The sequence below is a fragment of the Acartia tonsa genome, chromosome 12 (genome assembly GCF_053477335.1).
Source record: "Acartia tonsa isolate MP-2025a chromosome 12, ASM5347733v1, whole genome shotgun sequence".
NCBI lineage: Eukaryota > Metazoa > Arthropoda > Copepoda > Calanoida > Acartiidae > Acartia > Acartia tonsa.
The window spans coordinates 22,539,870-22,556,128 of record NC_137271.1 but is presented as its reverse complement, the minus strand read 5'-3'; the positions used below and the strand labels follow the sequence as shown (position 1 = coordinate 22,556,128).

Below are 16,259 nucleotides of genomic sequence, written 5' to 3'. Positions count from 1 at the left end.
TAAATCATTAGAAAAAATGTTAGGGGCTAGGAGCATAGCAAAAATAGTGGCTTTAGGAAATGGAATATTAATTATTTTATTTTGCTATCTAAAAATATTTTTCTGCATTGTATAAAGCTAAGATGAAAGCCTACAAAGACTTTAAAATAAATGTCATCTTAAGCGAGTTCTTAGGTTAAAATATCTCATAGTTTTACAATAAGTATTTGTATTTAATTGGCTTTTCCTGTGCTGTCATAGAAATAAAAAGTATTAGTTTAGAACCAGTTTTTATATTGCATAAAATGTGCAGTTCGTTCAGAGAGGCAAAACTACTCTAAAATATTAATTGTCTTCTGTCAATTTTTCCACCTATCTATCTATTTATCTATCCATCCATTGTCAATTTATCCATCAATCTATCACAACATTACCCCTTCTGATCACAATTCGTGGTTAAAACATATGAACACTTAACTATAAATCAAAGTTCAATAAAAAGTCTTTAAGCCAGCGAATGACAAAATGTTATTAAAAGACTTAGGGGACTAGTGTAATAAACAGCCCAATGCCCCCTCCCTCCTTGGCTAGCATGACTGTATTTCCTTTATTCCCAATTTTCTCGCATTACTAAATTATCACGACTACTAGATTTCCTTTTTTTCTTCAAGTAGCAAAGATTCTATATGATTAAGAAGTAGGTATCTAAAGAATAAGACAATTGGAAATTAATTGGTATACGGGAGGGTGGAGACATTTGGTTGTTCTGCACTAGTCCCTAAAGATTTAAAATAAAATTTTCTTATTCGTTAGATTTTATTGAATTTCGATTGGAAGTTGAGAGTCCAAGCGTTTCAATCACTAATTGTAATCTACAGAAGGGATAATTTTGTGTAGCATTCTGGGGATTTCTGTCAATTTATAGATCATTGTCTTATACCTTTAGATCCCTAAATTGATATACATTCCAAATTAGGATAAACGAAATTACCCCTTCTCTAGGTTCAAATCATTTGTTTGGATTCAACAAATTAAAACTCAAAGTACGTACTTCTGCATAAGGAATTCCATGTTTTAAAATTAAAAGAAATAAAAAGTAGTTTCAACGAAGGTGTATCAACTTTTTTTTTTATAGCTAGCCGGTTCTTTTAGTAAGTAGTAGATGTAAAATTTTTCATAGAATTCAGATATGCAATCGGTTTTTTTTGTAGACCTCTTATTTTTTAAGTAATTTAAGTTTTTTAAAAAAATAATTAAGTCGGTTTTAAAGTACTAAAACGCAACAAAATAAAAGAAAAAAATGGCCAGTAAGAACAAAAATAGTAAGATCTTTAATTTGACACCTTACTTTTAAAATTCTGTTGAGTAATTATTGAAAAAATCTATTTTTTTAACCTCGGTTTAATAAAAACTTTAGACCTAAATATTTTCTCAAACAGACATAAAAAACATGGGTTCATATATACCTTTAGGATCAGAAAAATATTACGAATCCATTGTAAGCAAAATTGAAAAAAAGGAAAAAAATAAAAACTTAAACAAATGGCCAATTGTATTTTTTGTTCAGGCAACACTATCGTCTTCCCTTTTTTACCCCCTCTTTACCCCATTCCCATTTTTATACTTAATTCAAGAATTAAGACGTTGCCTGTACAATATTATATGATATTTTCATATAATTCCTTTTATTGTAGTTTATATACTATATTGTAAACTTTTTTTTTCAATTTTGCTTACAATGAATTCGTAATATTTTTCTGATTCTAAAGGTATATATGAACCCATATTTTTTTTATCTGTGAAATAATAAAATTAAGTTCAAAGTTTTTATTCTCGTGGGTTTAAAAAAATCGATTTTTTCAATAATTACCTGACAGAATTGAAAAAGTAAGGTGTCAAATTAAAGATCTTACTATTTTTGTTTATAATGGCCATTTTCTTTCTTTTTTTTGTTGCATTTTAGTACCTTAAAACCGACTTAATTTTTTTTTTAAAACTTAAATTACTTAAAAAATAAGAGGTCTACAAAAAAACCGATTGCATATCTGAATTCTATGAAAAATATTACATCTACTACTTACTAAAAGAACCGGCTAGCTATAAAAAAAAGTTGATACACCTTCTTTAATTGAAATACATTTTCTAAAATAAACTATCAATAAACCAAAAAATATAGTAAAGAAATTATTATACAAAAAAAGCATACCTATTCCTTAAGGAAGAAAATGTTTTGGAAATGATTTTATTTTCATCAATATATGTAGGCGAAAAACAGTTGCTAAGATACTCTTCAAATTTAAAAAAAGCTGCTTATCTGAATGAGATATGGTTTAGGCTATTTTCTTGGGTCTAATTAAACCCTTACACAAAATTCAGACTACAATATTTTTTTATCTAAAAGTTAGCATTTTTTTGTAACCTTTGAAACTTTAATATCCTTATGAACAAAGCCCCTAGAGGCTAAACGCTCAGCCAATATATAGTTTTTACAAAAAGTAAAGAGAATGTATGTTTATTAAAATATTGCATGAGAAAAAGCATCTCAGAGAAAGTAAGAGATAAAAAGCGTTCTCATTTTGTAGCAAAAAAAAATGCCAAAGTAAAAAAATACAAAGAAGTTGTATCAACTTTTTTGCTTTTTATTTAAGATAGCTAGCCGGTTCTTTCAGTAAGTAGTAGATGTAAAATTTTTCATAGAATTCAGATATGCAATCGGTTTTTTTGTAGACCTCTTATTTTTTAAGTAATTTAAGTTTTTTAAAAAAATAATTAAGTCGGTTTTAAGGTACTAAAACGCAACAAAATAAAAGAAGAAAATAGCCAGTATGAACAAAAATAGTAAGATCTTTAATTTGACACCTTACTATTAAAATTCTGTTGAGTAATTGTTGAAAAAATCTATTTTTTTAACCTCGGTTTAATCAAAACATTAAACCTAAATATTTTCTCATACAGACATAAAAAATATGGGTTCATATATACCATTAAAATGAGAAAAATAATATGAATCCATTCTAAGCAAAATTGAAAAAGTTTAAAAAAATTGTAATAAAAAATAGAAAAAATAAAAAGTTTTTTTTAAGAATTGTAACTACTAAACTAGCCAATCACAAATCGCAAAAATTGACGAATCGGGAAGCTTAACCTATAAAATTAACCTATAGAAATGCCAGAAAAAAAGGAGAACGTTCATACAATATATACAATAGATACTACAATAAATATAGTGATATTAAAGAACATGTAAAGAATGAAAAATTATGAACAAATATGCATCAGTCTGTTTAAAAACTTCAAAACAATGCAGTTAAAAATACATTATTGTTTCTTGTGTTTAAAAAATATCTGCTACATTGCATTGTCTTTTGTTTAGGTTTTGTTCAGGTTTGGTTCAAGCTAACCCTTTAAAGCCGAAAATTATGATTCTTAAAATGAACTTATTTTTTTATTATAGTTTTTTAAAACTTTTTCAATTTTGCTTAGAATAGATTCGTAATATTTTTCTGATTCTAAAGGTATATATGAACCCATGTTTTTTATGTCTGTTTGAGAAAATATTTAGGTCTAAAGTTTTTATTAAACCGAGGTTAAAAAAATTGATTTCTTCAATAATTACTCAACAGAATTTTAAAAGTAAGGTGTCAAATTAAAGATCTTACTATTTTTGTTCATACTGGCCATTTTCTTCTTTTATTTTGTTGCGTTTTAGTACCTTAAAACCGACTTAATTATTTTTTTTAAAAACTTAAATTACTTAAAAAATAAGAGGTCTACAAAAAAACCGATTGCATATCTGAATTCTATGAAAAATACTACATCTGCTACTTACTGAAAGAACCGGCTAGCTATCTTAAATAAAAAGCAAAAAAGTTGATACAACTTCTTTGCCAATAAATTGCAAAACATGAATTTTTAAAATCCACCAATAAAGAAGAAAGAAATGTAGCAATGTTCACTAACATATCATAATTAAGAAATTGCTGTTTTGATTTTTTTGTGTGTTTTAAAGAAACATATATTGAATAAGAAAAAGGGAGTTTCTTTACTTCGTTGTCCTATGGCACCGTTAAAGTTTCCAAATACGGAAAATGTATTAGAGTTTTGAAAAGAAATGGGATCTAAGCAAAGCTTTTACAGTATTGCTTCGAACAGGGGCGTCCAAGCTTTTTTTTTGGGGGGGGGTAAAAAATTTTAGGGGGGGGGGTAATTCGTGTTTGGGGGGGTAAAATGGCGCGCGAAGCGCGCCGAAATTTTTTTTTACCCCCCCCAAAATTTTTACCCCGGGGGTAAAATTTGATTGGGGGGGGTAATTACCCCCCCTAAAGTCTGTTGGGGGGGGTAAATACTTCCCCCAAATCTGTTGGGGGGGGGTAATTACCCCCCCAAACTAATTTACCCAGGGGGTAAAATTTTTGGGGGGGGTAATTTAATTATGTAAAAAAAGCACCTACCTAATCTATTAAGTTAATAAGTACTATCCTATAACATAAAGTAGTAAGTAAGGTTTATTTGACTATAGCTTCAGATTTCATTACTTTTAATACTGAGTTCTCCTTTTTAGGAAAGCTTCACATAGATCCCATGATGGTTCCACACTATTATAGGTCAATCCTTTGAGTGGTTTTAGGCTATTTTTCTCCTCCCTTTTTACCCTTTAGAAAACTCGAGTTCTTAGATGCTAAGGGCGCCACTACTATTCAAATATATAGTAGTATCTCATTCTTTAGAACATAAAAATACAATAATTAACTCACTAACCAATGAACTAATATGATTATACTTTAAAGTGAAGCGTCTTATAGGTCCTGGTAAGTTTTATAACTAGTTTTGAGACACCCTGACATCCTCCCAAAAGAAATCGCCTATAGAAATTCTTTTTCATTATTTAATGAAATATTTGATTTAGTTAGGTATCTATTTTATGGAATCTTCAGTGCTTTACAATTACATCATAGATCCCCGGGATGGTTTTAGCCCTTATAAAGGCCCAAGCAAATAAAACATGATCAAACTATTAAATTTTTTGTTATCATGGTTAAGAACTGTTTTAACTGGTTGGACTATATTGGGGTATAGTCCCTTTTGTGGCAACGCTCTTTAAGGGGCGTTTCTTCGTTTTTTTCACACAAGCTTCTCTCCTATATCTAGCCCCTGCGGGGGGCCAATTGCTTAACCATGTGGGGCAATCACCTAAACCAATATAACCTATCCTAAAATAAACTATCAAAAGCCATTTAGGATATACTTTTCATTAACTATTGGGAGACCAAACAAGGAACATAAAATATATTACACCTCAAGGCTCGAGTCACACTATGACTTTTTTTAGGGGGGGTGGGGCGGGGATTACTCCCTCCCCCCCCAAAAAAAAATTTTCAGTAAAATTTTTTTAAGAACATTCAATTTGGGGGGGTAAATACCCCCCCCCCCAAAATTTTTTTTTAAAGAACATTTATTTTGGGGGGGGTAATTACCCCCCCAAAATGGTTTGGGGGGGGTAAATACCCCCCCCAAAATCGTTGGGGGTGCCTACGGCACCCCCAAGGTAGGGGTAATTTTTTTTTGGGGGGGGGTATTGTTCACAAAATTTTGGGGGTGCCAAATGGCCCATTACCCCCCCCCTTGGACGCCTATGGCTTCAAAACCGATTAATATCCGCTGAGTAAGAACCGGTTCTCAGTCACACCGAAAAATCATATATTGTATAGCAATATAGTAATATATATTTTTCTACGAATATAAAAAAGTACAATCATAATATAAAAACCAGTTTTGTTAGCCAGTGCGACATATTGGGACTAACAAAACGGGTTTTTAGATTTTTATATTCGCGGAAAGCTGTTTAAAATACGATGCGATAGATAACAATTAGGATGTGTGACCAACCGTTTGTATTAATAATCTCTGATCGTAAATAAGAATCATTCTGTTGATTTTAAACATTGAAGAATCCTGTAACTATGAAGTATAAATGCAAATATCTTTGTAATTAGCACTGATATTTTTTACTTATTCGTTGGCTCAAAACTTTTTTTGAAAATCTTTTACAAACTTCCAGTACACGAACTTTACCTCCAATAACTATGATCTACAGAAGGGATACTTTTGTTTTTCATAATTGGAGGTGTACATCAATTTATCGTCCATTGTCTTATCCCTTAAGATGTCTGAAGCTATAATGTAGTTTTATGAAAAGAGAGCAACAAACTATCTAAAATACCTCTAATGGGCAAAACTTGTGGGGGCAGGGGTATTGTCGAGGCGTGGGCAATAATGGGGCAGGTCTGTGAAATTTCTTTTCTGCGGGGGCGTGGGAAAGATCTAGATTAATTTTTGCAGGGAGGGAGGGGACAATGGGCTTTTTATTACACTTGTCCCCAAAGTTTATATTAATTAACAATTGCCTTTTCGTCGGCTTAAGACCGTTGAGGACTTCAGTAAATTTTGATTGGTTTGATTATTAAGTTGTGCGTTCAAAAGTTTAAACCAATAATTTTAATCTAATGAAATGATAGTTTTTTATATCATCATTGGGGATTTACATCAATTTAGCGGCCATTGTCTTATCCATTTAGATACCTGCATTTATTTAAATAAAGGAACAGGACAGACAAAGAAATAAAATAAAACTAGAGAATTAAATAACTGACCTACCGAAAATTTATGTGAAGTTTTCCTAAAAAAGATAACTTAATAAGTTCAGTAATGATTTAAATGAAAAACCTTACTACTTTTTATGATTATATAAATTTAACATAATCAGTTCAGTAATGATTTGAATAAAAACCTTACTACTTTTTATAATTATATAAATTTAAAATGTAATTGTAGAAAAGCTTCTCTTTTAATAAAAGAAAAGAAGTATATTTTTGTTGCAAAATTAAAGTAACTGTTTTTTTGCGAAGCTACCCTTTATCAAAGGTAATTAAAAAAACTGTTACGTCTGTATAAAAGAAAAAGTTCTTAAGAATCAGGAAGGGAGAGATCAATGGACTGTAAATTAAACAGGTACCAAAAATTTATTGGCTCAAATACTTTGGGTTCTTGTATTAAATTTTAATAGGTTTGTTCCAAAAAAGAAGTATCCGATCTCTTCAACCATTGACTTTAAGATACAGAAGGAGCAATTAAGTGCATAATCATTTTATTATCCCTCTAGATCCCTGAATGTTTTAAGTAAAAATATTGTTAGCTTATTAGCTGCTCTACTTATGACCATAATTACCCTTGTTAAGGAAATAATTATCTTGTAATTAAGGCAAACATGATAATTTAATTACAGAAAAAAATTATAATTAATTTTAAGTTATTTAAAAATCTAGTTTAATATGTTGTTTAATTCAGAGATCTAAATGGATAAGACAGCAGAGATAATTTGATTTTTATTAAATAATTTGATTTTTATTAAACGTGTTTATAAAACTTTGGGTACCAGTTTCATGTCCCCTCCCTTCCTAGATGTTCGGTATTCTTTGAAATTAGAAGCAAAATATCTTTTTTAAAGAAACAATTTTAAAAATATGAATATATTTATAAGGAATAGGTTTATAATATAAATGATTTTAATTTTGGGTATCTTAAAAAATTTTGGAGCAAAATATATGCATACTTCTTATTTATTTAATCTATAGAATATATTTTTTTTCATATTGTATAATGGAAGAACAGAAGTAAAAAGTCTAGATGAAGATTTCATTAGCTGAGCCAATGGTATCAAAATTGAAAATAATCTGACAACATTATTGGTTAAAAATAGTACACGTTTGATTAAGAAAGGGTAGTTATATTAGTGGGCATGTAAAATGTATACATGTTAATTTATGTTACCAAAAAATGTCCAAAAGTCCGCTAGACGGCGCTAGTTCTATTTTTTTAAATTTTATTTTGGTGATTTCTTCTTGGAGGGTGGTGGTACCCTCCCCCAAAAAGGCCTAACTTAAAACCTTCCCAGGACCTATGAGAAGCTACGCTGTAAAGGAGAACCATATCAGTTCAAAGGTAAGCGAGATCCTTCGGTACAGACAGACACACACACACACAGACAGAGACCCTTTAACAATATAATAAGTAAGCAATGAACAGTTAAATTTCTTAATACAAAGCTTTGAATGGAGAAAATCTATTATCAAAAAAATACTTGTCTTCTGGAAATTCCTTTTTATGTCTTTTTATATTTGATTGGACATCTAGAGTAATAAATCTATTTGTGGAAATAATTATTTTGATACAATAAACAATTTTTTTATTATTTCAATAGTGAATATGTAACGTTTTGTTAGTATAATAACCAGGAAAATTAAGGGATTAGACAATGGCAGATATATTAATTTTCATCCCCAATGAATTTTCACAAAATTATCCCTTCTGTAGATTAAAGTTGCTGATTGAGACGTTTGGAGACCCAACTTCATAAAATAATTAATCAAAATTCTCCACAGAAGAAAACGAATAAGAAAACATTGTTTTAAAACTTTGAGGACTAATGTGATAAACAACCCAATGTCTCCTCCCTCCCTGCATAATAACAGTTTTTAATTTTAGCTTTTTTGGAATGGGGGGGGGGGGAGGTTGTAACCCCCCTTTTCCCCAATAATCAAAATTTTAACATAAGGAAGAAAATAGCACATAAAAATAGTGATTTGCTGTAATTGATATCAATAAAGAATATAATATAATATTTTAAAAGAAAAATTTTGACCCCAAAGTTTTTAAGCCAGCGAATGAGAGATTGTATTGTCAAAACTTCAAAATGATTAACAGGCCAATGTCCCCTCCCTCCCTGTTCATTTCTCATGTTTCTTCTTGTCCATTGGAATGACAGGAACGGAAAAACATACAATACACATTATATTCAAAATAATACATAAGTTTTCTTCTTTTAAAACTACCAAAAAAATATTTTAGCTTTTTTAAAAAATTAAATTATTTCATCCTATTATAAAAAGTAGTAAGCTTTTTTGTCTGTAGCGAAGGATCTCGCCATGAGTCGATATGGTTCTCTTTTACAATAAAGCTTCTTATAGGTCCAGGGAAGGTTTTTAATTATAGTAAGATATACATTAAAACAAAAGATTTTGCCTTCTACTTTTTCAAAAGTAAAAAATAATCATCATTAATATATATTTTTTTCTGTTCTCTATTGAAAAATAGCATGCTATAAATGTAATAAACTATTGCTATTCTATAATTTGTGTGTAACGTTAGTTCGTCTGGGACGTGACTTCCAATTGTTTCGGTCTAAAAAACCATAAGAGAAACTTGTCATTTCTACAATGTATGTTGTCTATCATCTATCCATCTATCTGTCTATCTATCTGTCTATCATCTATCCATCTATCTGTCTATCTATCTGTCTAACAATCAATATATCATTAGATGAATGTTGTATCATACTCTAAACAAATGATGCTTTAAACTAAATAAAGTAAAAATCCACTCCCTTACTTCATTAACCTCCCCAACTACTGGATGAACGAACTAATAAATAAATGAGGTCCATATTAGCAACCTGAGTTGACGACACATTTTCCCCTGCCAATATATCCACGTATTCTATATCCATTTGTCTAACTATTCAAATGTAAATACCTGTTTATTTTATTTTTAAAAAAATATATCTTTTAAAATTATCTTTTTTTTTTAATCTGGTGGTTTTGTACCTAGACTAGAAAATAGCAGGGATGGGGGGTGAAGCTTTCCTAAAAAGCACAACTCGTTTAGAGAGTTCTTTTTCTTTAAAAAATCTTACTATTAGTTAGGCTATGTTTATGAGAGAGGCCCAAAGGGCTTTAAAAAATATTATAGATGTAATTAAAAGTCAAATACATAAAACTATCAGTACTACCCTTATCAAAAGCTTCTACGCTATTATGAGAAGCTGTTATGAAATAGCGGGTCAAGTCATAATATGCTTGAACTTGGTGCTTAAACTGGCCCTAGTGGCTAAACAAAAGTATCTCAACCTACTCCATGACAACTTAGGGGCAAACCCTAAGAAACTATGGCTTATCAATCAATCCCTAAGGTGGAAAAGTTTAGGCTTTATCAGTTGCAAAATAAGTAATTTTTCAAAATTGTTAAAAGGCCTGAAATGAATGCTTTTTAGAGCCATAAGATTTATAATGCATATTTATCTATATAATGGTTCCACATTTGTAGCTGCAAAGCTGTTCTAGAATTGAGGTATTTCCGTTCATTTATATTTAGGAGGGATGGGACACTAGACTGTAAATTAAATTGGTACCCAAAGTTTTATAAGCATATTTCTTATTAATTTTTTCGATCAAAAAAGTACTTTTAACAATTTTTAAATTGTTGGTTTTAAACTTTTAAACCAATTATGTATAAAGGGGGTAATTTTGTTTATCAGTATTTATTCAAGTTTCCATAGTTAATGTATTAAAGGCTTTTCAAAATGAATAAGAGCAAACAAAAATGTTTTAAGTATTTCTGTACATAAAAATCATCCTTGCTAAGGTTAAATGTATCCTTTTTATCGTAGAAAGCATACTAAGGGCCATACGTCCATTTAAATTGTGCCTTGCTTATATGGATGCTGTCATCTTTGTTTCTTTCTTTTTAAATTATCTATTTTTATCTTGCTATTCAGTTTTAAACCACTTTCACCGATAATCAGAATGTGTTCCCACAAAACGACTAAAATAATGGAAGTTTGTTTTTAGAGATTTAATGATGTAGATACGACTAATCATTTTTTTAAAGATTTTATAGAGTAGATACAACCGTAAAATAATGTTTAATCGCCATATGAATGATTTTACAAAGTTTTAAAATGGTAGGTTGATTTTATCTAGTCAATTAAATTTTAATTCAAGACTTATTTTATTGCACAAAGTTTGTCTTGAAGTCCAAATCATTCCCAATATTCTTTTTCTCTTTTGCTAAAATCAAATAAAAATATTTCCTAATTTCATTTAGAAAAATATTAGCCGTTTTAAAAGGATTTCTGTAATAATCAAAGTCCATTTTATGCACCTTAAACAGTGAGCTTTTTTAGAAGATTTTTTATACGATCTTTTTAATATTATACTTCTAAAAATTAAATAAACTTTTTAATAGTTAAAAAAGCTACTTCCGTACTTTTTTGTCAATTGAAGTCAATAAAGAAAATGGGAGAAAAAAATACTACAATCCCATTATTTCGTCCTACACTAGTCCATTGTGTTATGAAAAGATTGATAGAATGCATATATTATTTATATACGTACAGGGTGTCCTGTAGTAAACTGCATTGAACATTTTTTTTCTTATTTTAACAAATCTTTAAAAGACATTAATTTCAAGATCAATGTTTAATGCTTTAATGCTTTTGCCAATGCACAAGCATGAACTGAACTGAATCAAACCTGCTTGGGTTATTTTAAACCAGTTAAAAAAATTAAACTGAGTGTCTTTAATTGAATTGCGTTTTGTGAAATCTAAAAAATCTCACTTTATATTTTCAATTTACGTTAGGTATATTTTTGCATTTTTTTTATATATCTTTCCCTAAGTATAAAGTATTTTTAGCTCATCCTGTATAATATTTTTATAATTATATTTAAAGGAAACATTAACTAGCCAAAAACAAGTAGTAACCTTCCCTGAAATTTGTATCTGTAGTATAAACCATATTTTTTTTAAAACTGCTATTTTTTTTATAAATCACCCTGTATATCATATATTATTAAAAGCGAAGCTTTTCTATAATTAGGGTCGGTCCGTACGTCCGTCCGTCCGTCCGAGATAGATAGCTTTTATTCGTTAATTTAGGCATGTTAGAATTGTCCTATCGATTTCAAACTTTGCATGATGATTCCTGTAGTAATTAGGTACGATTTAGAAAGCGTAGCAACTCTATAATCATTACCAGAATGTCCGTACGTCCATTTTAAACATGTTGATTTTTCTACTTTTTTAAAAGCAAATTTTTATGTGAACTAATTATCCGTTTGATCTGATTTTTGGTATATTGATTCCTGTGACAACAAAAAACAATATTATAAGCAAAGCAACTCTATAATCAAGTCCTAAAAATGTAAGTATGTCCATAAACATTATCCTGTATCAAGCAGTTTTTCAATAAATTTACATACAATTTTGCGTCGACTCTTATACTTTTATATTCTGATTAATCAGTTCAGACACTATACAGGTGTTAATGTCCGTTTGTCCTACCGTTTCAGTGCTTCGCTTTTATGGATGTTGTCATCCTTGTTTATATATGTGTCTATAAATGCATTATTTTAAAAGGAAAACAAGGGCAAGTAGCGCAGATATAACTATCATTAAAAAAGTTTATAGTAATGTCAATAAATCACTGAATATGACAATTTCTAAAGTTACTGCGCTTAAAAAATAGAAAAAATATTTTGTAAAAATAATTAAAAAAATTGTAGATTGATTAAACGAAGAAATGCATATAAAAATTAATTTCAATCTACAATCAATATTTCTAAAAAAATTATTAAAAATAAAAGATCTGATTTTTACAGATCTATTGATCCATCTAATCTATCCATAATCCAGCAATCTATCTATCAATTTAAATTATATTTTTGTTTTCTAACCTAAAGTTATAATATCAATCAATTAAACTACAAATAATAAATGAATAAATGAAACCTGTATCTCCATCAATATTGAAAGAATCCGTGCTAGACTTGAAGGCGTAGGATATATCGCCAGCCTTGCCACTGTCGGTGTCAGCGGCCGTCACCTTTCCGACAACATACCCCTTGCCAGTATTCTCCTAAAATATCATGTATAAGGTATAACCAACAAGCGAAATAAATCTAAAATAATAAACATGAAAGGTAGTCAATTGTATTAATGTTGCCCCCCGACGACAGCCAAAAAAATACGTATAGGTTTTGTGATTTTTTTTGAATCAATTTCGTTGTTGGTAAAGCTGCTAAAATATGAACATTTATGTCAGTAAATTATTACAATAGCACAAAATGCTCTATACAGGGACGTCCAAGATTTCAATCTTAAGGGGTAAAATGAGGGGTTCCAATGGTTTCAGGGAGTAATATAAAGGTTTGAGGGGCTATACACCAGTTTGCCCCATCATTTCCTCTTGCTACATTTTATTTCCTTTGATAGTGCATAAATATAAATATAAAAATGGCAACAAAATTATCTTCTAACAACCTTTCCCTGATAACTGAAACTTTACCTGAACTGAGAACTGGTAGGACAAACTTTGGAACTTTGGAGGATTGTCATTGAAATCTGTGACGGATATGAGGACACGAGCTGAGTCGGATAACGGCGGGCTTCCCTCGTCCTCAACCTAAGATAAGTAGCGGATAAGTAGCAGACAGGTAGCGGTATGTTGCGGATAAGTAGCGGATAAGAAGCGGATAAGTAGCAGACGTATAATTTATGACATTTTATCTTAATTTATGTAAAACAATTTTTTACCTTTAGAGTAAAATCAAATTGATTGACAGTTTCATAATCTAGCTCCTGTTTGAGATAGATAATCCCGCTGGATGGAAGGATGGAGATATAGTCACCCCCATTTCCAGAGTTGTCTGCAAAGTTTATGAAAAATTGATGCTTTTAATAAATAAAAGTTTTTTAATCAAAAGATTTCCAAATGATGATGAATAAAATTATCCCTTCTCTAGATTTAAATTACTAATGAAAAAGTTTTGACGAATAGTAAGATAATTTGGTTATAAAACTTTGGGTACTAGTCCAATATAACTGCCTAACTATAGGTCCAAAAAAAAAATTAATATAGTTTCTGTATTTGATAAACCAAAATTCTATCATTAGAATGTTGAGTATGATCTAAAATGAAAAAAAATCAAAAGCTACAATTTCTCATGCCTATGAGAGAAAACTTGAGACGTCCATTTTTCCCCGAGTCGAGGTCCTGCGCTTTTGGCGCCAAAATCTGGGAATCCTTTGGTAGATTTTCCTCGATGGTTAACTGGTATTCTGGCTGTTCCAACTTTGGAGCATGGTCGTTCTCGTCCTGTTTACATTTTGTTATTTTTCAGTTCTACTGCCCTTTTTCTCGAAAGAATTTTTTAAAAGGTTTAGAACCATTAACCACAAGGTAGAGAAAGCAGTTAAACAGCCTAAAACCATTCCAAGACTTAATTCTAAACTTTAAATATCCTAAAACAATCCAGTGACTTATGTTAAGCTTCCATAAAATGTAGAACTCAATCGGTTCAGTAGTTATCAAAAAAAAGTAAAAAAAATCCTAACACTTTTTAAAGTTATCTAAAGCGGAATCATACCCTAAAAGATTCAAAACGATTAATTTACCATGCTCTTAAAATATAAAATTAATTTTATTTAGTCGTTGGAAAGGGTCTTAGATTATTTTTAATGCTATTGAACTTTTCCTCCTTTTGTATTCATAGCCTAATTTTATAAGAGAAATAAATCCTCTAAGATTTATGTTTATTCATTTTAGGCTTTTAAATTATAGACATATTAGATTTCAGATGGTCAAACATAAAATTAAATAATGATGACAAGATTTATTATGATAAGATTGAAATAACAATTAAATGTAAATATAAAAGTTCAGCCCAATATCTTGAATAGCAGTTGAGTAAATACAAATCTAATTATATATATTCAATGTCTCCTAATAGACTAGAAGACGAAAAGATATGTACTTGAAGTTTACTTTTAAATGTAACTCCAATTGTCTATCTAATGTTTTATATCAATTGGACCTCACATATGGGCATAGCAATCCCTCACATGAAATAAAAAACACATAGAAATTAAAGCAGGAAAATAGGAGTTGGCATTTTGTAAAATATATAAAAGTAGATCTTTTTGTTTTTGTTTGATTGTTAATCAAATATGTGTAGAAAAATAGCCTAAAACCATCCCGAGATCAATGTTAAGCTTCCCTTAAATGGAGAACTCAATCGGTCCAATAATTATAAAAATCTTAAGCTACAGAAGAAACCTTACTACTTTATTTGATAGGATGTCCTATACGTCTACATATTCTTGTTAAATTTCCAGGGATCTAAAGGATAAGGCAATGACCGATAAATTGATGTACACATCCAATGTTGATACATAAAACATCCCTTTTTTTTATAGAATACAATTAATGGTCAAAACATTTGGACAAGCAACTTTGAACTATTGTAATAAACAGCCCAATATCCCCTCCCTCCATGGGTAATTTCTCTTGTAAAATTGGTGACCATTTGTCATTGTTTTTTTGCTTGAATTAAAGGGTGTTACTAAAATAATACTATGTTTATAAATAGATATAAGTACCCAAAGCTTTTAGCCGACCATTGAGAAAATGTGTTTACAAAACTTTGGGTACCAGTATAAATAACGTCCAATGTTCCCTCCTTATTACGTTCAATAAAAGCAATGTTTTTAAAGCATCTATGGAATGAATCTGAATTTTTGTCATATTGTATAAATACCATCCATATTTGAATTAAAAGACTGTAATATAATGCTAATCTATCAACCTACAGTTATCTGACCGTTTTGAAGCATCTAGGCTGCTTTAAAAATAAAGATAAATAAGAAAATCAGTGTTTTCATTGAAACCTTTAAATGGGTCAATGAACGCCCCTCCTATCTAACTTATATTTAATACTTTTTCACTTGGGCTTCTACAAATTTCTTGCAGACAAACACCTTTGTATATTTTTTTGCATTTAAGTTATATAAGCGACGAAATTTTTACAGGACATTTAATTTCTAGAAAGCTAACTTTATCCCAAGGAATTCAACTAGATTTGGTCATGTGTTTTTACACTATACTACGAAATGAATTTTAAAAGAAATAATTTTCCCAAGAAAAGCTTTATCTTAAGAAATGCGTCTATTTATAGCTGACTCATTATGCGAACGAAATGAAAAAAAATTGCCCTTTCCTACAAAAATCTGTACACAATTTTAACCAATGCTAAGACTGGACTATCTCCAATGTTCTATTCGCTGATTTAGAGATTATGCCTCTAGAATATCTCTATTAAATATTAGAACTGATATAATAAATTTCCTGAACAAGAATAGTGAGAGCCAAAGAAGTGGAGAGCGAGGGTTGTCCCAAGTCATAGGCCACCAGTTGCACGGTGTGTTCTGGGGCCTAAAATAAATTTATTTTTTATTTTTCAAGTATGGCTTCAAAATCGATTAATATACGCTGGATTAGAAAATCATGTATGACATTGTATTAGAGAAAATGTTCTACAAATAAAAAATAAAACTCACAAAAAACAGTATTATTAAGTATTAACCGGTGCTTAAACATGGTTTTAATC

At 29.9% G+C, this 16,259-nt stretch overlaps 1 protein-coding gene across 1 annotated transcript in view; it reads right to left on the bottom strand.

Annotated features, from left to right (window-relative positions):
* The window catches only part of ds (dachsous cadherin-related 1), a 136,048-nt gene that overhangs the window by 34,674 nt on the left and 85,115 nt on the right, over positions 1–16,259 (bottom strand). The window contains exons 10-14 of the mRNA XM_080180354.1: positions 16,001–16,084; positions 13,822–13,972; positions 13,408–13,520; positions 13,160–13,276; positions 12,604–12,730 (exon numbers count right to left, since the gene is read on the bottom strand). Coding sequence (XP_080036480.1) covers positions 12,604–12,730; positions 13,160–13,276; positions 13,408–13,520; positions 13,822–13,972; positions 16,001–16,084 — 592 coding nt within the window. The remainder of the gene's footprint in view (positions 1–12,603; positions 12,731–13,159; positions 13,277–13,407; positions 13,521–13,821; positions 13,973–16,000; positions 16,085–16,259) is intronic.